Raw genomic sequence first — 24,236 nt, 5'->3', positions numbered from 1 at the left:
GCTCTGTAACTTTTAATGAATGCTATCCTTTGGACAACTACTGTCTTTGTCTTTTGCATTACTCTTTTTTTTTTATAGTTATACACAGCTAAATGTGAGAATGTGTAGACTTTGTTGGGAAGTCTGTTGCACAGTGCATTTTAATTCATCTGTTAGAGCAAGCTATACACCAGCTTTCATAACAAATAGAAGATTCCTGGCAGTCAAACAGTGATTGCAGGAAATTACCTTGAGGTTTCTGTGATGTATTCAGCCAAATCAAGAATGTGAATGGTAAGGAAAAGAAAGAAAAAGTTTTAACTGTTTATATTTAGTTCCTTGGAGAAAGATGTTTGTAGCCAGCAAAATGACTGGGATTTGCCAACATGGATGTTAAAAAATCATAGGTTTTAGACTGGGTTTAATTATTTTAAATGTACAAATCCAAAATTAGTCCTGTTATGAATAAATGCGGTTGATAATGAAGTCAATGGAAAGTGTGCCCACTTAGCTCACATGTCTTATAGTTAATTGTTGAACTAATCTTTGATCCCTCCCTTTTCACTGCCCTTATTACCTCCCCTAAACTTCCCATAATGTCTTGTGCAATCACAAAAAGATCTTCCCCTATGTTACATCATGGATCCCATACCCTAATACTTAGTAATCCCCAGATGACCCAGAGAGCCTCTCCCTTTCTTTCATTATGGTGGGTGTCACCCCTGGACCAAAGGGCTTATGGCTGTCCTGGGACAGTGCTGAGAGGAGTTGAGGCAGTGCTCCATTTCTCTGACTGGGTTATGGGACTTCCTCCACATGCCACCTTTCCTCTTCACTCCTTTGTGTATGTGCAAACAAACTATTCTCACATAACCTAACAAACATTTACTGTTTATTTCTTAAGTGGACTGAATTCTTCACCGAGAGCATGGTTGGTCACTGGACCAGACTCCTCAGGGAAGTGGTCCTGGCACAAAACCTGTAAGAGTTCAAGGAGCATCTGGACGATGCTCTTAGTCATATGATGTAGTTCTGCAGGGAGCAGGGATCTGGCTTCCATGATCCCTATAAATCTATTCCAACTCAAGATCTTCTATGATTCTATAAATCGTAAAACTATCTATAAAACACCATGAGAATACTTACCTGAAACTGATTTACTATTTTACAGGGATCATCCTTCAGCACTCAGCAACCTGAAGCTTACAACCTTTTCATGACCACAGCTGCAGGTGATGGCATCAAACTGTGGGATTTAAGAACACTGAGGTAAGAATGAATTAGGTACCTTGGAATAAAAAGCCATGGTTTATCTTGTCATACTTGCTGTGCTATACCAGTAGAAACCTGGATGTGGAATAAGGTCTACAGTCAGGCCTTTAAGAAAAGAATGAAAGGCTGATTGAAATTTACTAATTTTAAGAGACCAAACAGAATGCTCATTCCTCAATTATAGTTATAATATGTGGAAACCATTAAATATTTAAAATTTATCACCCATGTTAACTTACCTTTGTAGATCTAATTGTGTGTCTATAATAGTATACTGAACTGAATGCTAATGGTATTTCCAAAAGAGCGTGTCATTACCGCTAAAAGAGGTAAAATTTATGATCCGTCTTTTAAAATATAAACGCAATTGTAACAATATTACTACAAATCATGGATGTAGTGCTATAAATTTGCATAATACATTATCATAAGCTCAGAATTTCTAAACACGTGGCAGTGTTATACTGGGGAAAGCTGTGGGACAAAGGAATAGTGTGTCAGGGAGGGAACATTGCTCATGAAAATAAATACTTGGGGCTTGTGCAGGCTAAAAGAATTCTGTGTAAAAGAAGAGGGGTTTGAACAGGAGGATGTTAAAGCTCTGAAGAATAATTTCATATTTGTTTTCTGTGAATGTAAACCTATATTTATTGAAAGATGTAATATAATTTTTCTAGTACTGAATTTTCTATCTGGGCAGTGCTGAATGAGCCTTTAATTTATTTCTATCTTTCTATGGTAAGAATATGTTAAATCTGCAGGGGGCATGTATGTTCTTTCCAAGAGCATTTCTGTATTAGTTGCACTGAATGCCAGAAGTAATGAAACTAGAGACTGCTGGGGATTGGAATCTGTTACCTTCTTATGTTTTTCTAATAAGCTGCTCAAACTGTGTTGCTGAAGAGTAATGAAACAGTAGCAAGCTTTTCACAGATCACTTATCTATCTCTTTGTTTCTAAATACTAGTATAAGTAAGGTAGGTGAACGGTAAAATAGTTAAAGTGTAAAATCTGGGCAACCAATTAAATGAGTATGTCTTGGGAAGAAGGGACTAATTTATGTATGTTATTGCTGTATATTTAATTTGGCTAAGTCAGTGTATTCTAGTGTCCGCTGTGTTCTATTAGCCAAACTTCAAAAAAGTGATTCAAGTCCTTAACAACAGATATTTTAAGAGTGTTTATTAGGTGTTATGTATATGCGTGTATTTGTTACACATTAGACAGTGATCAATGGTATTAACTGTTGTGGAGAAGAAATAGAGAAAATGAATCATTACTAGCAACTTTCAAGAAAAAAAAAACAAACAATTTTTTAAAATGAAATTTTCTGTCATTGCTCAGACCAGAGACCGAGTCTTCTATATTTTTAAATCTCTTCTTGAGTTCTCATGAGGGAAACTCTTCAGTTTTTCCTATGTGTTCACCAGGTGTTTTTCACATAAATAAATTTAAAATGTCTCAGTTTGGAAAGCTCTATCTAAACTTGGAACAAGTCTCTGCTCAAGTGTTAGGTCTACTATAGTTACTCAGACTGAACACTTTTGCTTATTTTTTTGGTTCATAGGTCTTGTCCAATCAAATCCAGTCCATCCCTTGCACTGTTGAGTACTTACAGGAGAGATTAGTTCCTGAACAATCTTATGGTGGGCCAGTACCTTTAATCTCTTAAAGTTGTTGACTTGTAAAGTTGATGCATCAGCAACTGTGTTTTAAATGGTCCCCCTGGAATGACCTCTCTGTTTCTGCTTTGGGTTTGCCAGAATAGGGTCCCTTTAGTGAAATCTTTGTCCAGTGTTCTTGAAATATAGCAAAGGTAAGTCCACCTTCTCATTTATACTATTTGCAGTCTTGTGGATAGTAACACTAACTGCAAGATCTCACCTTTACTGTTTGTTAATTTTGTTCTACATATCTGCCCTAGACATCCACAGTGAAAATTTTGCTTTTATTTTATCTGCTTCTTCCCCTTAAGAAGTCTATCCATTGTTATTTTATGTAATAATACAGTAAAGTACCAATTTCTCATTAAATATAGGGAAGAAAAACCCTCCAGTACAGTGCTTTTCAAACTGCTGTTGAAAGCATGGGAAATAATTTGCAGATTAACTCTACACAATTTCCCTAAGACTCGTAGGGGTTATTTTATTCAGTTTCTTTGAGTATTGTTGCTTTTTTATTTTTATAACATGCATTCCTTTTCTCACAATTGACTGAGGAGTCGTAGCAGGATGCTCAGGTTCTTTTTTGATCTTTGCTTAGATTAAATCTTCAGACATATTAACCTGGCCTACAGCTTAATAAGTTTTGAATATATTGATATTTTTGTTCTGAATCCACAAGAATTTTTCTGTTCAGTCTCTGTTATCAAACTACACTTTTTTTCCCATTGAAAATTCATTTAACTTATCTTTTCTTTTGTTCCTAAAGTTGGTGAGAGTATTTTGCAACTTCAATTTTCATCATCTTTTCTGGATAAAGCTGTGAATCTGTCTGTCTCTTTCACTGTTGATAATCTGGAGGCATTCCAAAATTGCTTCAGAGAGTGCCAGAAAGTCTTATGGGTTCCTCTGAAGGTGGTACAAGAAAAGGCATTTTAACTTTCTGATGTTGCCAGCCAACCTCACACAGCCAGGTCATCTTGCCAATAAATGAGGGAATCTTGGACACTGCCAGTGGCTTTTGGATTTACTCAAACTCCTGCTTCATTTACTTTGAAATGCACGGGTTTGTAAAGTTTCATCTGAATCTGTTGAATATTTTTATACTTCTCCTGCATGCTCCTTGTTTATAACTATAGCTAAGAGAAGAGAAGCTCCAGACAATCTACAAAGCAGACTTAGGAATAAAGAAACAAGAGGAATAGTTTTTTTTTGGGAAGAAGAACCGATTATGGCTACTCTTCTTCCAGGTTAGGATAATGAACTATGAGGCCTTATGAATACATGCTGTAGGGTAAGATAACGACCTTTGACCAACTTCCAAGACATTTTGAAGAGCAATTTAAGCCTATCTTTCTAAAAGAATGGCTACTTGCAGAACAAGTAAAATTGCTTTCTCTTGTGAAAGCAGTGAACACAGGGGTTAGACTGCATGGAATCTGATTACCAGCTTCAGGATTCCCAAGAAAGACTCAGGCAAATATTTTATGTTTAGAAGGTACAAAAGGTTAATGCATTCTTACATTTTTTGAAGGAGTTGAAGTGTTCTTTGTGATGAAATATTGTAGACTCTTATTTCATATGACGATTTTTAATTCTGCTTTACCTATCTGATCCATTCAATTTCTCACTTCCTCCCACTTAAAGATTAGACAATTCTGTGCATTAAATGTCCAGAAGAAAGGAAATTTCTTTCATTTGTTATGTTAGGAAGAAACTATAAATTCAAAATGTTGCCCTTTTCACTTTGTTAAATGCATTTAGAATATTGACTAAACACTTAGTAGCACCAGCTTACATTCACTAGCAAAGTTTCATAAATACCCATATCTTCATGAATGGCTGATATTGAGAAAAACAGTGAGTTCAGATTTCTGCAGCTTCCCTTGCATGATTCATTCCAAAGAGTTACTTTCCTAAAGAGAGGTTCCAGAATGTGAAGTAATGTAAACTTTTCCTCCCCAAGGTGGATTTCAGATCTTCTGTAAAGCTTTTAGGCACTGATGTGGCTCTTCCTTGCTCATCAGTAAATTATGGCTAAAGCCATAATACAGTAAAACTTCATCTTTCTTTGTATGAGTAATTGGAGAGCAATGCCATGGAAAGGGACCTGAGTGTCCTGGTCGATGGCAAGCTGAATATGAGTCAGCAGTGCTTTGGCATCCAGGAGGGCCAACCGTGTCCTGGGGTGCATCAGGCAAAGCATCGCCAGCAGTTTGAGGGAGGGGATTGTCCTGCTCTGCTCTGCACTGGTGTGGCCTCACCTTGAATATTGTGGCAGTTTTGGGCACTGCAATGTAAGAAAGATATTAAGCTCTGAGAGAACATCCAAAAGAGGGCAACAAAGATGGTGAAGGGCCTTGAGAGGAAGCCGTATGAAGAGAGGCTGAGGTCACTCGGTCTTTTCAGCCTGGAGAAGAGGAGACTGAGGGGAGACCTCATTGCAGTCTACAACTTCCTTGTGAAGGGAAGAGGAGGGGCAGACACTGATCTCTTCTCTGTGGTGACCAGTGACAGGACTCAAGGGAATGACCTAAAGTTGTGTCAGGGGAGGTTAAGGTTGGATATTGGAAAAAGGTTCTTCACTCAGAGGGTGGTGGGCACTGGAACAGGTTCCCCGGGGAAGTGGTCATGGCACCAAGCCTGCCAGAGTGCAAGAAGCATTTGGACAATGCTCTCAGGCACACGATCTGACTCTTGGGGATGGTCCTGTGCAGGGCCAGGAGTTGGACTCAATGTCCCTTCCAATTCAGAATGTTCCAAGATTCTATGTTGTCAGTGTACCTGTCTCAAGTCCTGCCTCTAGCCTTGTTTCCTGCATAGATATTGACCTACCTTGTAGGTAGTTCACTTTGAGTTCTGTCTCCAGCAGATCCATGTAGCAGCATTGCCTCCAACCCTGTATCTGACTCCATCTCCTGCTGCTTCTGACTGGACTACTGGGAGGGACTCTGGATCTCGTTCATCATCTCACTTCTGCTGATGCTGTCAGTGTTACCAGCACACTACTTTGCCTACCCTATCCAAATACAGTGGGACAGTGCCCTGGTCAGTGATGAGACTGTGCCATGACTACCACTGGCTTCTCACTCATTTTCCCTTTGCAGCAATTTTCCCCTGTAGCAGCCCTGCTCTTGCTGTACTCTGAGAGGCATAGTCACCATTATATTTATTTTTCACACAATGTACATGGGTCTGCAAAAAGCACACAGATGAATGCTTTTATCTTGTTTCTGCTCAGAAAAAAAAAGCTGCTAAGTTGTTCCTGGTAATTATGAAACATGTGATCCATGTAGTTAATTGGAATGCAAAAGCTGCTTAATGTTCTAAGTAATACTCCTAACTTGAATTTCTTCCACTTCTGAAAGGGATAGTAAGAGAGATAGAAAAATATTTTGGGTGAATGAAGAGCTGCTCAGGTCTTTTCATGTCCTAAGACATCAAAAAAATACTCTGCTCTTATCGGCTACTGCCTTCCATTTGAAGGACGAACACCTGCATCAAAAGCAGAGTTTTTAATCTAACAAATTCAGCTTTTGGCAGAATATGAGATGAAACAAGGCACAAGTTGTCTTTATGACTGCAGCTTAGGGGGTTTTATATGTTGCCTTACAGTATCCATTCAGTAATCATTCCTATCTCTAGCTAACCAAGAAGACATAGTTCCTATAAATTTCTGATGAAAAGGGCCTTCAGAAAGGGCAAGAAGGAGGACCCACAGAACTATAGGCTAGTCAGTGTCACCTCAATCCGTGGGAAGATGATGGAGAAGTTAATTGTGGAAACAGTTTCCAGGAGCATAAATGACAGTGCATTTATCTTGAGTAAACAGCATGGATTCAAGAAGTCATGATTGACTAATTCGATAAACAACTGTTATAAAATTACTGGCTTGGTAGATGAGGGAGAGCAGTGGATATTGTCTACTGTGACTTCAGTAAGGCTTTTCACACTGTCTCCCATAAGATCCTCATAGAGAAGCTGATGAAGTATGGACTACAGAAGCAGACAGTGAGAAGGTGTATTTGTGCTTAATTAGATGCTGCTGCTTTGGCCCAGCCACTTGTGAAAGTTTGTTCTTTTCCTGCCAAGTTATGAGAAAACAAGCACTGATAAATGAGAACTTCATCCTTGAAGCAAGCATCGTGTATAAACTGAAATCACTTGGTACCTCACGATTGACTGTCCTCCAAGGGCATTTGAAGAAGAAAGTGAAGAGGAGGAGGATAAAGTACGCTTCCAGACTCATTTAGAAAAGACCCCCTGCACAAACGTGGGAGGAATTTCAGGGTACCCATGCATGTGCAGAAGAGATACCACTTGTGTAACGGGGGGTGGGACTGAAGGCCTCTAGCTGGGCGGTGCTGGCAACACTGCCCAGGTGGATGTCACCAATTAATTGTATAAAAAGCAGAGAGCTCATGTGGGGGGGGATGCAAGCGTCACATCAAAGGACAACGTTGCCTTTTGTGGGGATGCCCATTATCTTGTGAGCCTGCCGACCCTCTGAGAATGCCGGTTCTGCTATGGATAATTCTAGGCATTCTGGGTCAGTAAGATAACTTCATAAGCAACACCTGGGTGACTGGGGAAATCGTACTGAGGGCTTATTTTTCTCCTCCTTCCTCTCTCTTGGGTTTCTCGTTTTGTTGGCCACCTCTTGGTAATAAATATTGTTTTTTGTTGAGCTTTCAACAGTGTATGGTTTCAGTTTCAGCATCCTTTCAAACTTTCCCTGTTACAGAAGGGTTGAAAACTGTCCAAATGGGAACCTCACTGGGTGATGATAAGTCACATGAAGTCTAGTTGGAGGCCAGTAATTAGCAGCATACTCCAGGGATCACTACTGGTTCCAGTCCTGTTCAACATCTAAATTAACTATCTGAATGATAAAGCAGAGTGAATCAAGTGACACAAAACTAGGAGGAGTGTCTGATACAGTGGAGTGTTGTGCTGCCATCTACAATGGCCTCAACAGTCTGTAGAACTGGGCTGACAGGAGCCTCATGAAGTTCAGCAAGGGGAAGTGCAAAGTCCCCCTGGCACCAAATGCAACCCCCAGGCACCAATATATGCTAAGGGGGGCAACTAGATGGAAAACAGCTTTGCAGAAAAGGCCACCAAGGGGAACATGTACTAGAACATGTGCCTTTGTGGCCAACAAAGCTAATGATGTCCTGGGCTGCATCAGGAAGAGTGTTGCCAGCAGATTGTGGGAGGTGATGGCTCCCCTCTGTTTAGCATTGGTGAAGCCACACTGGCTCTATGTGGTCAAGTGAGGTTGTATAAGATGACCTCCAGAGCTGCCTGCCAACCTCAGCCATGATGTCAGTGTGTGTTCTTTACTTGCCGTAGAAATATAGGTATGGAAAACTTACTGGGGGAACTGATGTAGTATTGAATAAGATGAAATTGAAAATTAATTTAGAAGGCAGGAATGGGACAGCTGTGCTGTGCTGTCAGATGTGATTGTTATCTACCCAGAAATGGAGAAAGCAGGGAAAAGTTAGTACAGCCCAGTTTAGAGGTCTAGGATGCTGCCATGGTAGGTGTGAGGAGGTAGATGTGGTAGCTGCTGGATTACTGTTGATTACTGTAGAATATTGAAGGTAATGAGAATAGCAGGGACAAGGTGTTAGGAGTAGCTCCCAAATCCTGCCACACTAACATCTTAAGTGACAGGAGCAGCCTGCTCTGACTCATGCTCTGATCAGTTGAGAAACAGAAGTTCAGCTGCTCTAATGCTGTTTGCTGCTGAAGTAGCCATTTCTCATCAATTTCTGAAAAAAAAAAAAAAAAAAAAGGCAGTGGGTGCATATTGGACCACAGTGAAAATTTGAGGACTATTGGACTACTTGCACATACTGAATTGCTTCTGCAGAATACTCAGCTGCCTGATAATGCTTTGATGTATGATCCCAGGGAAAATCAGTTTCACCTTCTTTCAGCCTCTCAAAGGATTAGCCAATTGTATAAAAGATAGTTTTAGACATTAAGGTAAAATCTGCAACTAGTTTTATGATCCTGTGCAACATATTTTAGAAGAATTCCCACAGCCACATGGAACTCATACATTTTCTCACAATTGCACTTTGAGAGCCTTAGGGTCAGAATTGCAGTTTGAATGAGATACTTCAATTTTGAGATACTTTTTAGTTTGCATCTCCACTGTGAACTAACTGCTTGACATCATCCTAAACAAAATACATATATACACATACTCAGAATTTGATTACTTGGTTTCTTCTGAATGTGAGGATCTCATGATTTATCGTATTTTTTTTCCTTAGAGCTTTTGTGTCTAGTTATATGGATTCTGAGGGATAAAGCAGTGGCTGGAGTTCCTCCAAGTTTGAGAGTGGAGATGCATGAAAGTATAGAGGATGGGCAACATGTAGTCCCTGCTGGAGGCTAGGGTGAAAATATGCTGAGCTCCCACTTGAAGGATTTGGTTTGTGTTTAAAATGAAACCCATATGTATAGTACATCTAAGGTAGCTACTGCTACTGTCAAGTTATACTTGGATTCTGCAGAACCTCAGTGGATCTGTTGGTACTGAAGGGTCTCTAAACAAATACCAGAGCACTGGGAACAAGTAATAGAATACAAGGAGAAGGGGTTAGAAAAAACAAAAGACAATGTTGGTTTGCAGGTTGTTTTTTTTTTAAACAAATCAAGTAGAATTAAATAGACTTATTTGTGGAAGTATCCCCTTATTCATAAAGACACACACCATTCCAGCATCTTTTGCTTATAAAGACAAATAATATATTTCATTTTTTTCTAATATTCTCCAAATTTTTTTGCAACATAAAAAGATACATATTTTGGAATGTAGACTAAAAGATGTACAATGGAGAACATAGGGAAAACTTGGCTGTTTACTGTCCCATGCAATTACCAGATGTTTGTCATGGTAACCTCTGAAAAACTCTGACCAGAAAAGCATTCTTAGGAGGCTGGACAGCATGCCAGCTGGCCACGTAAAGCCTGCAATATCCAAAATAATTTTGATCACCACCTGTTACTACTTAAAAAAAAAAAAGTATAAAAAAGCCTGAAAGAAGAAACCCCCTAAAAGAATACACATAGCATCTCTCTCTTTATTCTAGGATTTTTTTGTCCATTTTTTTCCATTGCTGTGATACTTGGAGTTATCTAGAGCTAATAGATTGCATAACAAAGATTCTACTGAACTCTGTGGAAAGTTTAGAATAATTTTTTTTAATGTCTTTTTAGAACGGGATTTTGAGGGGGTGAGGAAGTAGCAAAACTTGTAATAGAACATATATCCTGATATAAAGAAAAAGTTGAACAGGAAAACCATTAAGAGAATAGAATCCAGGGTATGGGTTATTACTTTGGCTGTACTAGCACAAGGAAAGAGGCACTGTCCTATGACTCAGACATTGCTTTATATTGCTGTGGTATAGCAGAGAAAAGATCAGTGAAAACCTTGGAATACTGCTAGTTTTATGTATCCATTTATAAGTGAAGCAATTGAGTTATCGGTCACAAATACAGAGGAGTCAAATTCTTTTGAAAGGAAGTGGTTTGCAGCATTTTATTAGCAGACTTTTCTGTGAAGCAGAAACACCCCATTGATGAAGTTATCTTTTACAGCCCCTGAGAATGAGGTGTTAAAGACTTAGAAGTAGTCCAGATGACCAGTACTTTACTTAAGGAAGAATGCTCATCCTGAAGACACGTTCAGGAAGGACAATGGATATATGAATTTTGTTTATTTTTCTCAGGAGAAAATTTCTTTCATAGGATTCTGATGTATCTTACAAGTATAAGATTAAAAATAAACTTTTTCTTCAAATTTTCTATTAAAAGGTACTCAGAAGGAAAAGAAAAATCTCCCTGAAATTTGTAAGCAGTGCAACTGGGACTCTGTCTGAGACAAGAAAAAACATGATTAAGGCTGATTTTTGGGACAGATTTACTCTACACTATGAATAATGTTTGATAGAAGCCTAACTGAGGGCAAAATCTTGCAATGCCACATCTGACCATAAAGGGGAACAGCAGACATATCAGGATTATGTTTTATTTCTCTCTGTCTAGGATATTTGAAAGAAAGATGTCCTCAAAGTTACAATAGTGCCTTTGCTGTTAATCACAGTATTGCATCATGATTGTGGTTGGAAGGCACCTTTGGAAGTCACCTTGTCCATCCACCCTGCTTCAAACAGAGTCACCTGGAGTCAGTTGCCCAGCATTATGTCCAAATGACTCTTGAATATATCCAAGGAAGGAGACACCATAACCTCCTCTGGCAACCTGTACCAGTGCTCATTCACCCTCACAAGAAAGTGGGGAAGTAAACAAGTGTCTCCTAGTGTTCATAAAGAACCTCTTGTATTTCAGTTTTTGCCCATTGTCTCTTTTCCCATCACTGAGCACCACTGGAAAGAGTCTAGCTCTGTCTTCTTTATAGGTCTTCCTTCAGCTCTCCAATGGCTGATGTCATTGTCAGGCCACTGTCAGTTATCTTGGAAAGATCATGATGATCAAGAGAGGTGCCTGAAGACTGAAGGAAAGTAAATGTCACTCCCATCTTCAAAAATGGCATGAAGGAGATCCAAGGGAACTGAGAGACCTTGATCCCTGGAAAGGTGACAGAACAACTAACTCTGGAAACCATTTCCAGCGACTGAGCTCTGGCACAGGTTTCCCAGTGAGGTTGTGGAGTTTCACACCTTGAAGATATTCAAAACCCATCCAGACACAGTCATTGGGAACTGACTGTAGGTGAGCAGAGTAACTGGACAAGATGACCTCCAGAGATGCCTTCCAACCTCAGTCATTATGTGATTCTGTGAAAGCTGCGGCATGGGAAGCATAGGCTGCCCTTCCTGTTTTCTTTCAGGTTACTTCCCAAAAAGTAAAGCTTTTTGAAAGTATAAATCAAATATATGTTCTATGATGTGTCCTCCATTGCCTAACCTTTGGAGTCATATGTGTTAGAATGCTGGATATGAAAGGAGACTGAGGTAGCTAGTATTCCCCTTTACTGTCAATAGGAAGCTTGAACAGAGGCAGGTTATTCAATAGACCAAATTCACAATGTGGCCATTGCTTATTGAAAGTCTCTGAGTATTCATGAGAGAAAACTGAAGTTGAAAAATGTTTTTACATCTCAGTCAGAGTAATTGACTGCCTTTATAAGTTGCTTTTCTTTAACTGTAGTATACTCTTAAATTGGGTTATTTACAGCAGTTTTAGGGTAGAACTAGTTTGACGTGAAAAGTCTGGTTACTGTAAGCTCAAAATGTCTCTTTATATCAGTAGCTTTGTTATACAGAAATTCAACCATATACATCCTATAGAGTTTGGAGTTAGGCTCTGTAAAATTTTGTATTTTCACGCATTCAAAAGTGTCTCTTTTATGCTTTAGTAAGTAATAGCAGTTGGATCAGTCACGAAGTAATGTTTTTGTTTAATTATGCCTGTTTCACCTGGGTGAATGAAACCAGCTTGGCGTTTAATGCATTCTTACACATACATGCGTGTCTACAACAGAACAATGTGGTGTAAAAATATAGAGCTTTCTGCATGTAGGTTCAGTCAATTGAATTTACATAGCTTCTGTGCTTTCACTGGCCAGGAAAAAGTGTATATCACAGATGTTGGCAGGAGATTTTAGTATTTCAAATTTGTTCCTGGACCTAGCATACGTTAAAAAAAAAAGAATATGTGACAGCTGCATTATAATGAAGTATGTGAATTTGTTTTGTAACAAAAAAGTAGGTTGACAGCATTCATAATAAAGGCAAAAGAAGAACACAGGTTATTATAAGTCTGTTTTATACCTCATGGGTATAAAAAAAACCCTCTGAAATGAGGTCTACATATGTAAATGACAGTTCTGAATGGGGTTGAAACTTGTACTAAAATATGTTTTAATATTGAAGAAACTCTAAATAGTACTTTTTTTCCCCTTAGTTTTGTATTGACTGCAAAGCTATCACAGTTCTTTACAACCATGTATTTTTTTAGATGGATATTAATCTTCATCTCATTAAAGACATTTTTATTATTAAATGGTCCAAGTGTGCTCAGCTACCAAAAACCTATTCCACAATGCTTCTTGCAATATTAGCATGAAAAGCAGGAAATTAATTCTTTGTATTAGATTTAAATACATTCCTTCCTTTAGACTGTATTAATGCAAATAGGTAAGAATTTATTTACAGTTATAGGCTAGATATAGCTAGATTTATCAGTTTGGAATGTCATTTTGATATTGCCTTGAATTACCATATAAAATAAAACAAAGTTTAAATATCCAGATCTGGTTGTAAGAAAAGCAAGCAATAATTATTTATGTTATGATTCCACATACCATATCTTCATTTGATATAAATTGCTTGAGGAAGATTTCTAAATCTTTACAGAGCAGACTTCCACAACAGCTTCCTCTTAATGCAAGAGTTCAGCTTTCCCTTCTGAGATGACTACCTAGGGTAGCTTAATGATAGGCATTACACCTCCTAATTTCTAATTACTGATGATGTTTCTACCTCTGTAAAATAAACAAGACCAAAGCATGTGTTTGGTCATTGTCCTGGGGTAGTTTTGTGTGTTCTTTTTATTTTTAGTCATTAATGTTCTTTAATGTCTTTCAGTTTTTTCAAGACCTACTGCAGAGATATTTAAAACTTAATTTGTGAATTTGCCTTAGTCAATTTGTAGACTAAGGAAAATGGATGAGATTTCAGTGAGGTGTCATGAAAATGGCAGTAAAAAATGTAATTTTTACTTAGTGTTAACAACACTGAAATTTCTCTGTAGGTGTGAACGTCGTTTTGAAGGGCACAGTAGCCGCTGCTATCCGTGCGGAATTGCAGTATCTCCTTGTGGACGATTTATAGCCAGTGGATCTGATGACAAATATGTAAGTAATGTTTTTGCTTATTTTCCTCGTAAACTATAGGAACTACTCGTATATAAAAGAGTCTTTTAAAGTGTGTTTCTAGGATTCATTTTAATGTGTGAAACTGAGGTCTACTATACTTTCATGTAATTAATTCATATGTAGCAGTTACATATGATTCATGATCTTTTTGTCTGAAAAATCCCTGCACAGCTACATCTTAGTGCTCCAAGTAATTGTTAAAAGCTTCTTTCTACAGGTTTTCATAATGCTTGACTCTGAATTGTCATGTGTCATCAAAGATGAGGAGAATGTAGCACATTCCTGTAGCACAGCTTTATCTGTTTTATACATATCTGACCACTAGGAACCATGTAGCAACTACATATTAATTTACTTAAACTCCCAAATACAGGGTGGTAAATCTTTTTTCATGGGTTTCTTAGGAACCAGTCAGCTGAATAATGAATGAGAAGTCATTCAACTGGAATTAGAACTTTCCACACCCTTGGTGTGTGTTTTCTCCCCAGACAGGTTCTCTTTTCAATGTCAACCATCTTTAAATTATTACACTTAGAAAAGAATCCTGAGTAAATGTGTATTGCTACCTTTTTGAGTATGCACCTAATTTTAATTCGGTTGTGCCTACATTGTTGGCAGAATGTTTTCCACAGTGTTTGCTAAGAGATAGATGATTGCTAATTTGTACTATAGGCATTTGAAACCAAAGTTGAATTGGGTCTGTTGCAAACACAACCTTTCAATACAGCTGGGTAGGGAAGTTTTAACTTTCTTCTAGGTATTTCTGTGTGAGTCATCAAAACGTGACACAGTTTCTGGTCAAATTCAGAATGAGAGGAATTTACTGTTGTGGCTCGTTTTGGAATACCGGCTCAAATCATGTATGAAGGTTAGAGATTTTACTGGCAGATTTCTGGATGTCTGGCAACAGGTAGTGTGTTCTTGACATTTCCATGATAAAATATACTTTTCAAGTTTCTTGTAAATTGCATTTCAAAATGCAAATTGCAATACAAAAGAAGGGCTTTTTGTTTTGTCTGTGAAACAAACACATCTAATATTCATCTCAGCTCATAATGTACATGATACAAATATATTTATTTGAGATTACTAATTAAGGCTGCTTTCGAATTGTATAAAAAGAGATGCAGTCACAAGACCTGTTCTCTTCTCTTTTGTGTTAAGGTATTTGTTTGGAACTAATGCTGATACAAAAAAGAAAGACAGCATGATTTTACCCTTACTCCAAAGTCTTGGCACAAGTGGGTCATCAAATAAAGCTGAATAGCCAGAGTGCATCCTGCTCCACTCAGCATGCAGTCCCTGGTGGGCACAGTGCCAGCCAATACTTTCTAGTGTGGCTCCTGGGTTAGAATTTTTTGCATAATTTGCATCCTATGTCCTTCTTGTCCCCTTAGGAAAACTGGGTCAAGTTTTGGAGTCATGCTTACACTGTACTGTTAGGACAAAATGCAGGTTTTGGGCATTTTTAGGAGGCTTCCTTTTGAAGTGTTGAGACTGAATACACTTTTGTGTTTCCTTTTGAAACAGAAAATTGAATGTGGCATTGAATAACCCATTCATATGGTTCAATTAAAAACATCCTGACAGATGGGCTAATGTGCAACTGGGACAGTTTTGATAGAATCAAGAAGTCACATAGTTTTGCAGATTGTATGAATGAATGTCCATTGGAATTAAAAAAGCTGCATAAAAAATCAGCACTGTGGATACAAAGCGCATTCTGGAAATAAGTTACGTAACTTTCCACTGAGCAGTAACTGTATCTTCAATCATCTTGGAGTTTACTTTATCAAGTGCAAATCTTGCACTCTGTGGTTAACAAATGTGATTGATTTTAAAGCCAAAAGAGGCATAATTGGAATATAATTGAGAGACATTAATCTTAAACTGCCTTTTATATTTCACAATATCAGGAGTATTTGACAGAGAGAAATACGTTGTCTACATTGATTAATAACAAAATCACATTCCTTCATGTCATAGAAACAGGAAACCAAAATACGTTATTGTAAGATAAAGAGATGAAAATTCTATCTGCCTTTTTCTCTGCTTAGAAAGTGTGTAACCTATTTTATATAAGAAGAGCTTGGTTTAGCTTCTGTGTGGGTGAAGCAGCCACTTGGTTTTATTTGAATTGCTTTCGTGTGTGTTAGTGTGAGATTTGTAGAAACTGTAAATTGAGGGTTGAAAGTGTTTCCCTAACTGATTACTCCAACTTCTTTAAGAGAACTTTTATCAAGACCTGTATAGGACCTGACAGTCTGATCAAAGTGGGTAATCAGTATCCTGGTTTTGAACGGTGATTTTCCTTTACATAATTAATCATGATTAGAAAATATAGAAAGTTAACATTTCTAACATCAGATTTTCTCTTCATTTTAAATAGTCTAGGGTTACAAGTGAAATTGGTTGACTTTTCCTCAACTGAATATACTTAATATTTTAATTTCTAGCCATTTTACAAGGGGACAGTTTAAAATTTCTGACTATCAAACAACACTATTAAGGATGTTGGACAAATATACTCTAAATTGGGTTTAGATTTCCATTTTGCTGGGCTCTGTACAAAAATGTTTACCTAAGCATTTGTTGACTAAAGAAATCTTAGTGTAAAAAACCAAAAAATATCTGGAGAGTGTGAAATGCTACTTTTTATAATAAAAATAACTAATTTTCTTCTGTGCTCCATGTAGTTATAGTTGGGTGTTTTACTTCATGTCTAATTAGGTTCTTAATTTTTGTCTTTGAAAACCTTAGGGCTCTCTGAATAAATTTCAAGTTTCCAGAAATGAAGTAGGGAATGCAGAAAAACATATTTTTTGGCTCTTTAATTGTTTTCAGACTCATTCTTTCTAACTCTCTTTGAACTGTAGGCTCTAAGAGGCCCATTTTGACCGTAGTGCTGAAATGGAATTTTCTGAAATAAAACTCTCTGTCCCTGTCAAATCTCAAAGCCTGGGTTCACAGTTAACATGGATTGACCCATACTACAAACCCAGAAGTTTTTCAGCATAACAGGTTGCTACATCAATAAAATCAATAACAAAAATACATGGGTAATATATGACATTGTCTTCCCTTTCATTTACACTTTCCACAAAGTCTAGGATTTTGCCCACTGCCTACTGCATTGTCTTTGAAATTTTAAATCCAAGTTTAAATTTATGCCTTTTGACTGTGAAGGCACCAAAGTTAGAGTAGGAAGATTGTTTCTTCGTACCCAGGGGGCATCAATACCCAAAGGTGTAACAGAAGACAGGATAAAGCAATTTCATGATTATACATAACCTCACTACTTGATCCGCTAATTGTTTTTTTTCAAAATTGTTTTTAGAGTAAATTCCTATTATGCAAATGATGCTGGAAAGTGATTCTGGTCGGGGGCATATCCAAAGAGTTCTGCAAACCTGTGAGTGGTGTCTGAATGCAAACCCAGACCTGATATTGTGTGCAGACTCGGTTGTTTTCTGATATAAGATTCTGCATCAGGCACAACACCAACTGTAGAATTTGTTTACAGTTGACACCTTGATTTTAAATAGCTACAGAGGTTGATATTCCAAATAGAATATCAGTCTTCTTGCACAATAGAATATCAGTCCTACTGAGCAATATATTCTAGTGTTTTGCTACCAGAAAAATACATTTGGAAGTTGGGTTGCCAACACTGTTTTGTTCTGTACATCTTGCACTGCACTACTTCTTAATGTAATCATTTCCATAGACGTTTATGTTATATTTCTTAATTCCCATAAATATAGTATTAGTCACATTGGTCTTTCTGTGGCGCAGTTCTGACTTATGAAATGGAGATTAGCATTGATATGTTTCTTCTCTCCTTTTAGCTTTAAGAGAAGAATTTAAATGTGGCCTATCTCAGTTTGTTATTTCTGTGATTAGTTGATCTGATCTCATTTATATGAAATATTTCCATCCTTGTGTGTCTGTGGTGTGATAAAATTTAAAATTTCATCAGATTAGTTCCAGGATTGCAAAAAATGGTCTAGATATCAAAGAAGAAACACCTCAAGAGTGCCAAAATGTAAATGATAAAATAATGCTGTTGTTTGTTCTCCCTTTGAGACTCCAGTTTGCTAGAACTTTCTGGTACGAATGAATAGAAGGTGAAAGACTACAGATGAGGGAAAAGGCAAGGGGTTAGGAAAGATATTCTGGTAGGGTTGAATGCAAATATAAGAGATAGGATCTGTTAACAACTTAGAATGTTTAGTTCTATATCTCTTAGGAGTGTATCTTGGAGGCATCACTGATGCTTCAATTAGATATTTTTGATACAATAGAGTATGCTTTAACATTTGGCTTGAAAACAATAAGAGAAATTTTTTTACTGCTTTACTGGAAAATTACTTTTAGAAATGTGTGATAGTGCTATTGTATAGTATTTATTGTTGTGGTCTACACTTCATACCAGAGGGCTTGCAGAACAGAATGTATTCTATGAGGCAGTAGTAGCAACTATCTGAAGTATTTTGGTTTTCAGTGTCATTGGTATCCCAATTATATATTGCTCAAGTTTTATTTTATGTGTCCAAACTGTTTAACTAAGATAGGCTTTAAGAGAAAACATCTGGAGAAAATACCATTAGTGATGTTTACTGTGGAAAAGGCAGGAATGACATTGTTTGGCAGAACAAAATCCAGAGAATAATGACAGCAGAGAATGAATGACAGAGACTGAGACTGCCTCTCTGTCAGCTATTGCTAGAGAAAATCTATCTCTTCCAAAGAAGAACAAAAATTTGTGTTGCTCTTGAATCTGAGTTTCTTGAATTCTTTGGTAGTGTAGTTGGCCCTTAGGCTGATTGTCCTAGGAGTCAAGAGATAAATAGTGCTTTCTTATTAATACAGCCATGATTTTGGGTATGCTGTTACTTCACTGCCTCTTTGGGTGTATCTTTGAAGAAGACTGAAAATTGTAGTCTTGGTAGGTTATTTTATGAACCGTGGAATTATGTGAATATGAGTAGATTAATTGCTCTTGTGTGCTTTTTGGTCAGTTTGGACTATTGCTTTGTCTAGGCTGCTGCACCTCAGACCTGACCACCACAAAATCAGACTGGCACTTAAGAGAAGTGGATGATTTTCTGCTGGCTATATATGTGTTGTTATTTAACTAGTACAAAACACCTTTTTTTTTTTCCAGTCAAACTGAATTTCGTTACTCTGTAGTGTGTTACTGTGTTAACATTTCAGTTTGGTAATGTTTTTGAGAGCTGAGAGGAAGTATGAGAAATTAGCCTTTTTGCTAAAGAAAACTAACTTTATAGAAAATAACATGTGTTCAAATGTAGGCAAAACACGAAGTCAAAGTAGATATGAATACCAAAGGTTCATTTTGGAATGTATGCAGCAGTGAGGCGCTAAAAGTGGATATGTATAGTTTTGAACCCACAGGGCTTACGTTTTCTATACGTGCAGCTCTTGGTCTACAACTCTGACAGTAGTTGAATTTTGTGTATCATTGGTACATATGACTGTAATCCTACCAGTTGATTGCATTTTGCTTGCAAATTTATTAAGATGGGGTAATTCTTTCTAAAGGTACTAAAATTCCCTGTTATGCACAAAAATCTAATTAAAGATCCTCTGTACCATCTGAATCTTTCAGTACTTTTGTCAAACAGTCAACACCAGTACATAAACAGGGAATGTGATTATTGGTAGACTTGCTATAGAGAAGGCATCTTAACAGCAGTCAGAAAAGAGCCATTTTGAAAGCGAGTGTGATCCAACCATGATATTTCATAATGAGAGGTGAGGTAAATTTTCTTATAACAAAATCTTCAATTAATAATTCTGCACTCTGACAATACTACCTATATTGTAAAAGTAAAAGCAACCTAAATACAATAGTTTTGGTACTACATAAATTTCTTAGGCAGACAAATGAAAACAATCATATATTTAAGGCCTTGAAATTGGCAAATGAAATAGAAACTAAAATGGGCAAAAATTACAATTTGGATGCTTCAGAGAAGGGTGGCTTACAGAGGCAAGTCAGAGATACGGTTTCTGTAATCTTTTTTTAGTGAGGAAAATTCAAAATGTGTTAGCTACAACTGCCATCAGATTGATATATCTAAAAAGTATCTTCTGCAACCTGAAAGATGACTGACCTTGATAATATTGACTATTAATAATAAAGAGCATTTTTAATGTTCACTGGTACTCTTTTTGTAGTTATGTCAAAGGAACTCATATGGAAACTGGAATCTTACTATAGTGGGTAATTTTCTGTGACTAGCACAAAGACAGCCTCCATAAGTGGCATTAAAAGGGGAAGGGACTCTGAGGGACCATACTGTACTCAACATTTTGATGCCAGGCTTGATTAAACTTTCCATGTAACCATGTGGCAAATATGTAAGAAATCTTGGGACTGAAGAGCATTAATCAGTGCTTAGGATACTTGTGAAATCTTTTTTATTATGTGTGGATTTGGCACTGATACCTATAGTTAAGGTAGTCTAACACTTTCCACTATAATTCTGGTTTTGTTTGCTTATAACTGAGAACATTTTGGGCTGAAACTTTCCATGTTGGGTGTCTGCTTCAGGCTGATTGTTTTTTTTTCTTTAGTATAAGTATTTCAGGAGCTTTTTCAGCTTGAGATTGAGGAAAAATACATGGTTCAATGGGATATGTGCCCCAGTATAAACAGGGGACAATGGAGTTCAAATCAAGCAATTATATCATAAACTCTGAGATTATGCATCAAGTTTGATGGCACTGATGGTGACAAATGCAGAATAAAGCCTTATTAATAAATGCAGATATCTTTTATGAAATCATAAGTAAGATTATTTATTTATTTTTCCATCAAGGGGCTTTAACACTTCTATCCTCTGTAGCTCATTTGAAAGATTAGAAAAAATAGTCACAGAAGAGGGATGACTTTGACCAATCTATGCAAAACCTGTGAAGAAAAAAATTCTCTATTTGCTTATGGCCAAATTAGGCATCCTAGACATCAATATCTTTTTGGTTTTTGCTAGTGGGGTTTCTTTCTGTGATCTGTTTGTAAACTATGTACTCCAGTTTGAGGCCACAGCAGTTACAAAGGGTTTTCCTGGAAGCTGGTGTTGCTTTTCTGATCCCTGTCCAAAAGCTGATAACAAGGAGAATTTTTGTGTTATTCTTCAGTGTTTCTGTTTCTGATTTGCTTCCCCCTCTTTCCCATCCCAGGAGGGGCTAGGAGTATAAGTAGTTTGACACAAATGCACGTGGCCATGGATTGGATTAGGGAGCAGTGGGAACAGATGGGAACAAGTTTCCTTTGAAGATAGCATGTGAGAAAACAGAGGAAAGAATTTATAGTGAAACTTTGCAGATAAAGAGTCAATTTATTTAGCACACTCTACCAATGTAGTAGAAAAAAGTAGTTTTCCATTTGGATATGAATTCCTCCACTCAAGGAGGGGCCTTCACTCTTCTTTTCTGTCTCTTGGTACAAATCTGAAGAAGAAAGCACAAGCTTATATACTCTTGTAAGGTGCTAAATACACTGTCACACTCTGGGTTAATGAAAACTGACTACTCCAAATTTTCTTCAAACAACAAGTGAAAGGAAATACAAGTAAGTATGTGGTTATGGGTGCAGGAAACTTGTTTGGAAGCTAATGGGTACAGGTAAATTATTTTTACTTTTGGCTGACCCTTAGCAAGAAATGGAAAGGAAATACCAATATCTACTGAATCAGTATTTTTATTAGAAGAAATTGGTCTTAATATATAAAAAAGGGATTGACTTTGGCTAAAGTCTACAACAGATTATATGCACATATGTATTTTGTGTATTGCTGAGTACTTCCTAGACTGTTTTGTTTTCTTTTTTTGTTACATTTGGTTTGCTGAAAATCTGTTCTTTCTCTGTCATTGATTTCATATTTTCAAGGGTTTTTTAATTCTATGGCTAATGTTATGATATCATTTATAACTCGGTTACTAACCATTTTTTGGGGGCTTTTTTTTTTTTTTCTGTAGAGAAGAAAATCTGTTAAGTATAGAATAGCAAAAGAATTTGAATGACACCAGGAAATACAGTAAAACTAAAATTATGGCAGACTATGGTAGAAGAATGTTTATACTGGAATTATCTCTCTTCTTATGAATGTTATTTCTGTTAAAACACAATTCTTTATTCTTTTTGGTTTGTTTTTTTTTTTTTTTTGTTTAACTATTGAAGTTAAAAATGAATGTACCAAAAAGTTTATTTTCACTCTTGAACCAAGCTAACTTTTATTCTCAGAATTTAGGCTATCATTACCTAGTTTAATTATCTGTGACTAGAGTTACTTTAACAGAAGCTGGTTTTATACAGTTTTATGTGATGATGTTTTTCTTTTAATCACATTTCATTGTGTTACATGTCAAAATTACTCAGATTGAAAATTATTATTACTTTCCCTTAAATCACAGTTATTAGAAGAGAAGATGATAGCTGCCACAACATAATGAACTATTCTTGGATGTAGCTAGAGACTGTGACCCTTTTTCTGTTGAAGTTGAACTGTGACACCTAAATATTTAAGATTTATAGGACTAGAAGTACAGTATCAGAAAGATGTTTACCACTAGTTCCATTAGGATAGAATTGCAAGAATGAAGTACAATGGGCAGGTTGCATTCCCAGCCATGTTCTGTGTGTTTTGTTTAGCAGCTGTTCAGTATGAACTTAGTCTTTGTAGTAAAGGTCAGAGTAAAGGTCTTTTCCATGTCTTCAAATGCTTTGGTGGTTGGCTACAGATGGGGTTCTACCTGTAATTGCTTGTCACTACTTTTCTCTGGCTCAGTGAATCTTCTTATACAATGTGACAATTTAGAAGAGTGCTGCATCCCAGCCTAATCTGTAGCTCAGGGCTTAGAATAATTTCTTGAAAGGTGGGGGGTAAGAGTTTGAATGCTTTTTAGTTTGAGAAGTGTGATTAGACCGCCAAATACACGCTTGCTGCATTCTACTGAAACTGCACAAATGCTTCATAGCATTTTTTGAAATAAAACTATGAGCCAAATGGTTGATTTAGAAACTGTGTGGAAGAGTAAAAATTACTAGAATACCTGGGCTTCACAAACTTTGGATTTGTCTTCAAAAAAATAGTGAAATATTATCACATGTATTTTACAGAGTGGAATGGGAACATAAAGATTTAGCCAAAATGAATGTGGTCCTTCCTGAATTAAACTGAGAACCTGGAATGGAAAATTAATTTTTATTGGATAATTTTGGCAAAGTTCTGTAAGCTACTGGATTATGATGGAAAAATTTCAGCTTCACTAACCATGTCTCTCTGTGATAGGTTCTCTTGGTTAAAAAATAGAGCATGTTTCTTCTTAGCTTAGAAATTGTTGGAAGGCATTGTAGATCCGTGAATCAGAGCATTTTGTGCTCTTGACTCTTGCTGTCATTGACTTTACCTCTTCTTTGTGCCGCCTTCTGATAAAGGGAAGGAGAATAGAATTGAACAGGAAAAGTAGCAGTAAAGCAATTTGAAGCCAGAAAGAGAAAATATGGTGAGTGATAGAAAGCATAGTCCTGTCTGCTGCCTATACCTTTCTGCCAAAGACTGGTCTGAGTATATGGAGAAGAACTGATGCAATTGCAGAGTAATTAACTTGTGAAGGGAAATAATTGCTTGCAGTAGAAGTTTTGTAAACCTATTTTACTAGCTACCCATGTGTCAGTTGTGCAGAGTCCAGATAACTTACAGTATGTACCAAGCTGAATTTTCATTTGATCTCCAGTGCAGTTCTATTCCGGTTAAGTTCTTATATCTAATGAAGTTCTGCAGTTTGTTAAAAAACACAACTTATTTGTCCTGTTTTGGTCATTCCCACAGTTCTAAAGGGGATAGATGTGCTCAATAACTATGAGGAATAGGATTTGACTCTTTTATGATTCAAACACTTCAAAGTGTCATGACAGTACTGAATATTTTGATACCATTGAACCATTTTGACAAGAGATCCTCAAGATTTTGGAGGGCTGTTTGTTAAGAATGATTTCTCCCTGTTCTCACAAATACTCTTTCTTTAGTTAGTTAAATGCGGAGGAGCATCCAGTTCTGGAGAGTGCAGTGCAGCTTGTAATACTTCTTGCTCACCTCTCACTCAGTGCACTCCTTTCCTTTCTGGAATCTCCCTGGAATATGGATTTCTGTACCATCTTATCTCTCATTTTCTTGAGACATGCATATTCCAATTAATTTTGTGAGCATGGCTGTTGTATTCTGCTCTGGAACTGTGGTGGTGATAGTACAACCTGACTGCAGTCTCTACTACACCTCTTCTTTGCTGGAGTACAAAGGTAATTTCTAGCACTCTGTTTGTGTCCAACCCTATCTGGACAATAGGGCTGTCCGATATAAAGTGTGGCAAAG

At 37.0% G+C, this 24,236-nt stretch overlaps 1 protein-coding gene across 1 annotated transcript in view; it reads left to right on the top strand.

Moving 5' to 3' along the window:
- WDR27 (WD repeat domain 27) overlaps positions 1-24,236 on the top strand; it is a 94,529-nt gene that overhangs the window by 28,863 nt on the left and 41,430 nt on the right. Inside the window, 2 exon segments of the mRNA XM_018077463.2 lie at positions 1,151-1,248; positions 13,713-13,815. Coding sequence (XP_017932952.2) covers positions 1,151-1,248; positions 13,713-13,815 — 201 coding nt within the window.

This window comes from Manacus vitellinus, unplaced genomic scaffold, assembly GCF_001715985.3.
Source record: "Manacus vitellinus isolate BGI_N305 unplaced genomic scaffold, ASM171598v3 scaffold_37_pilon, whole genome shotgun sequence".
NCBI lineage: Eukaryota > Metazoa > Chordata > Aves > Passeriformes > Pipridae > Manacus > Manacus vitellinus.
This window is presented reverse-complemented; position numbering and strand designations above follow the sequence as displayed.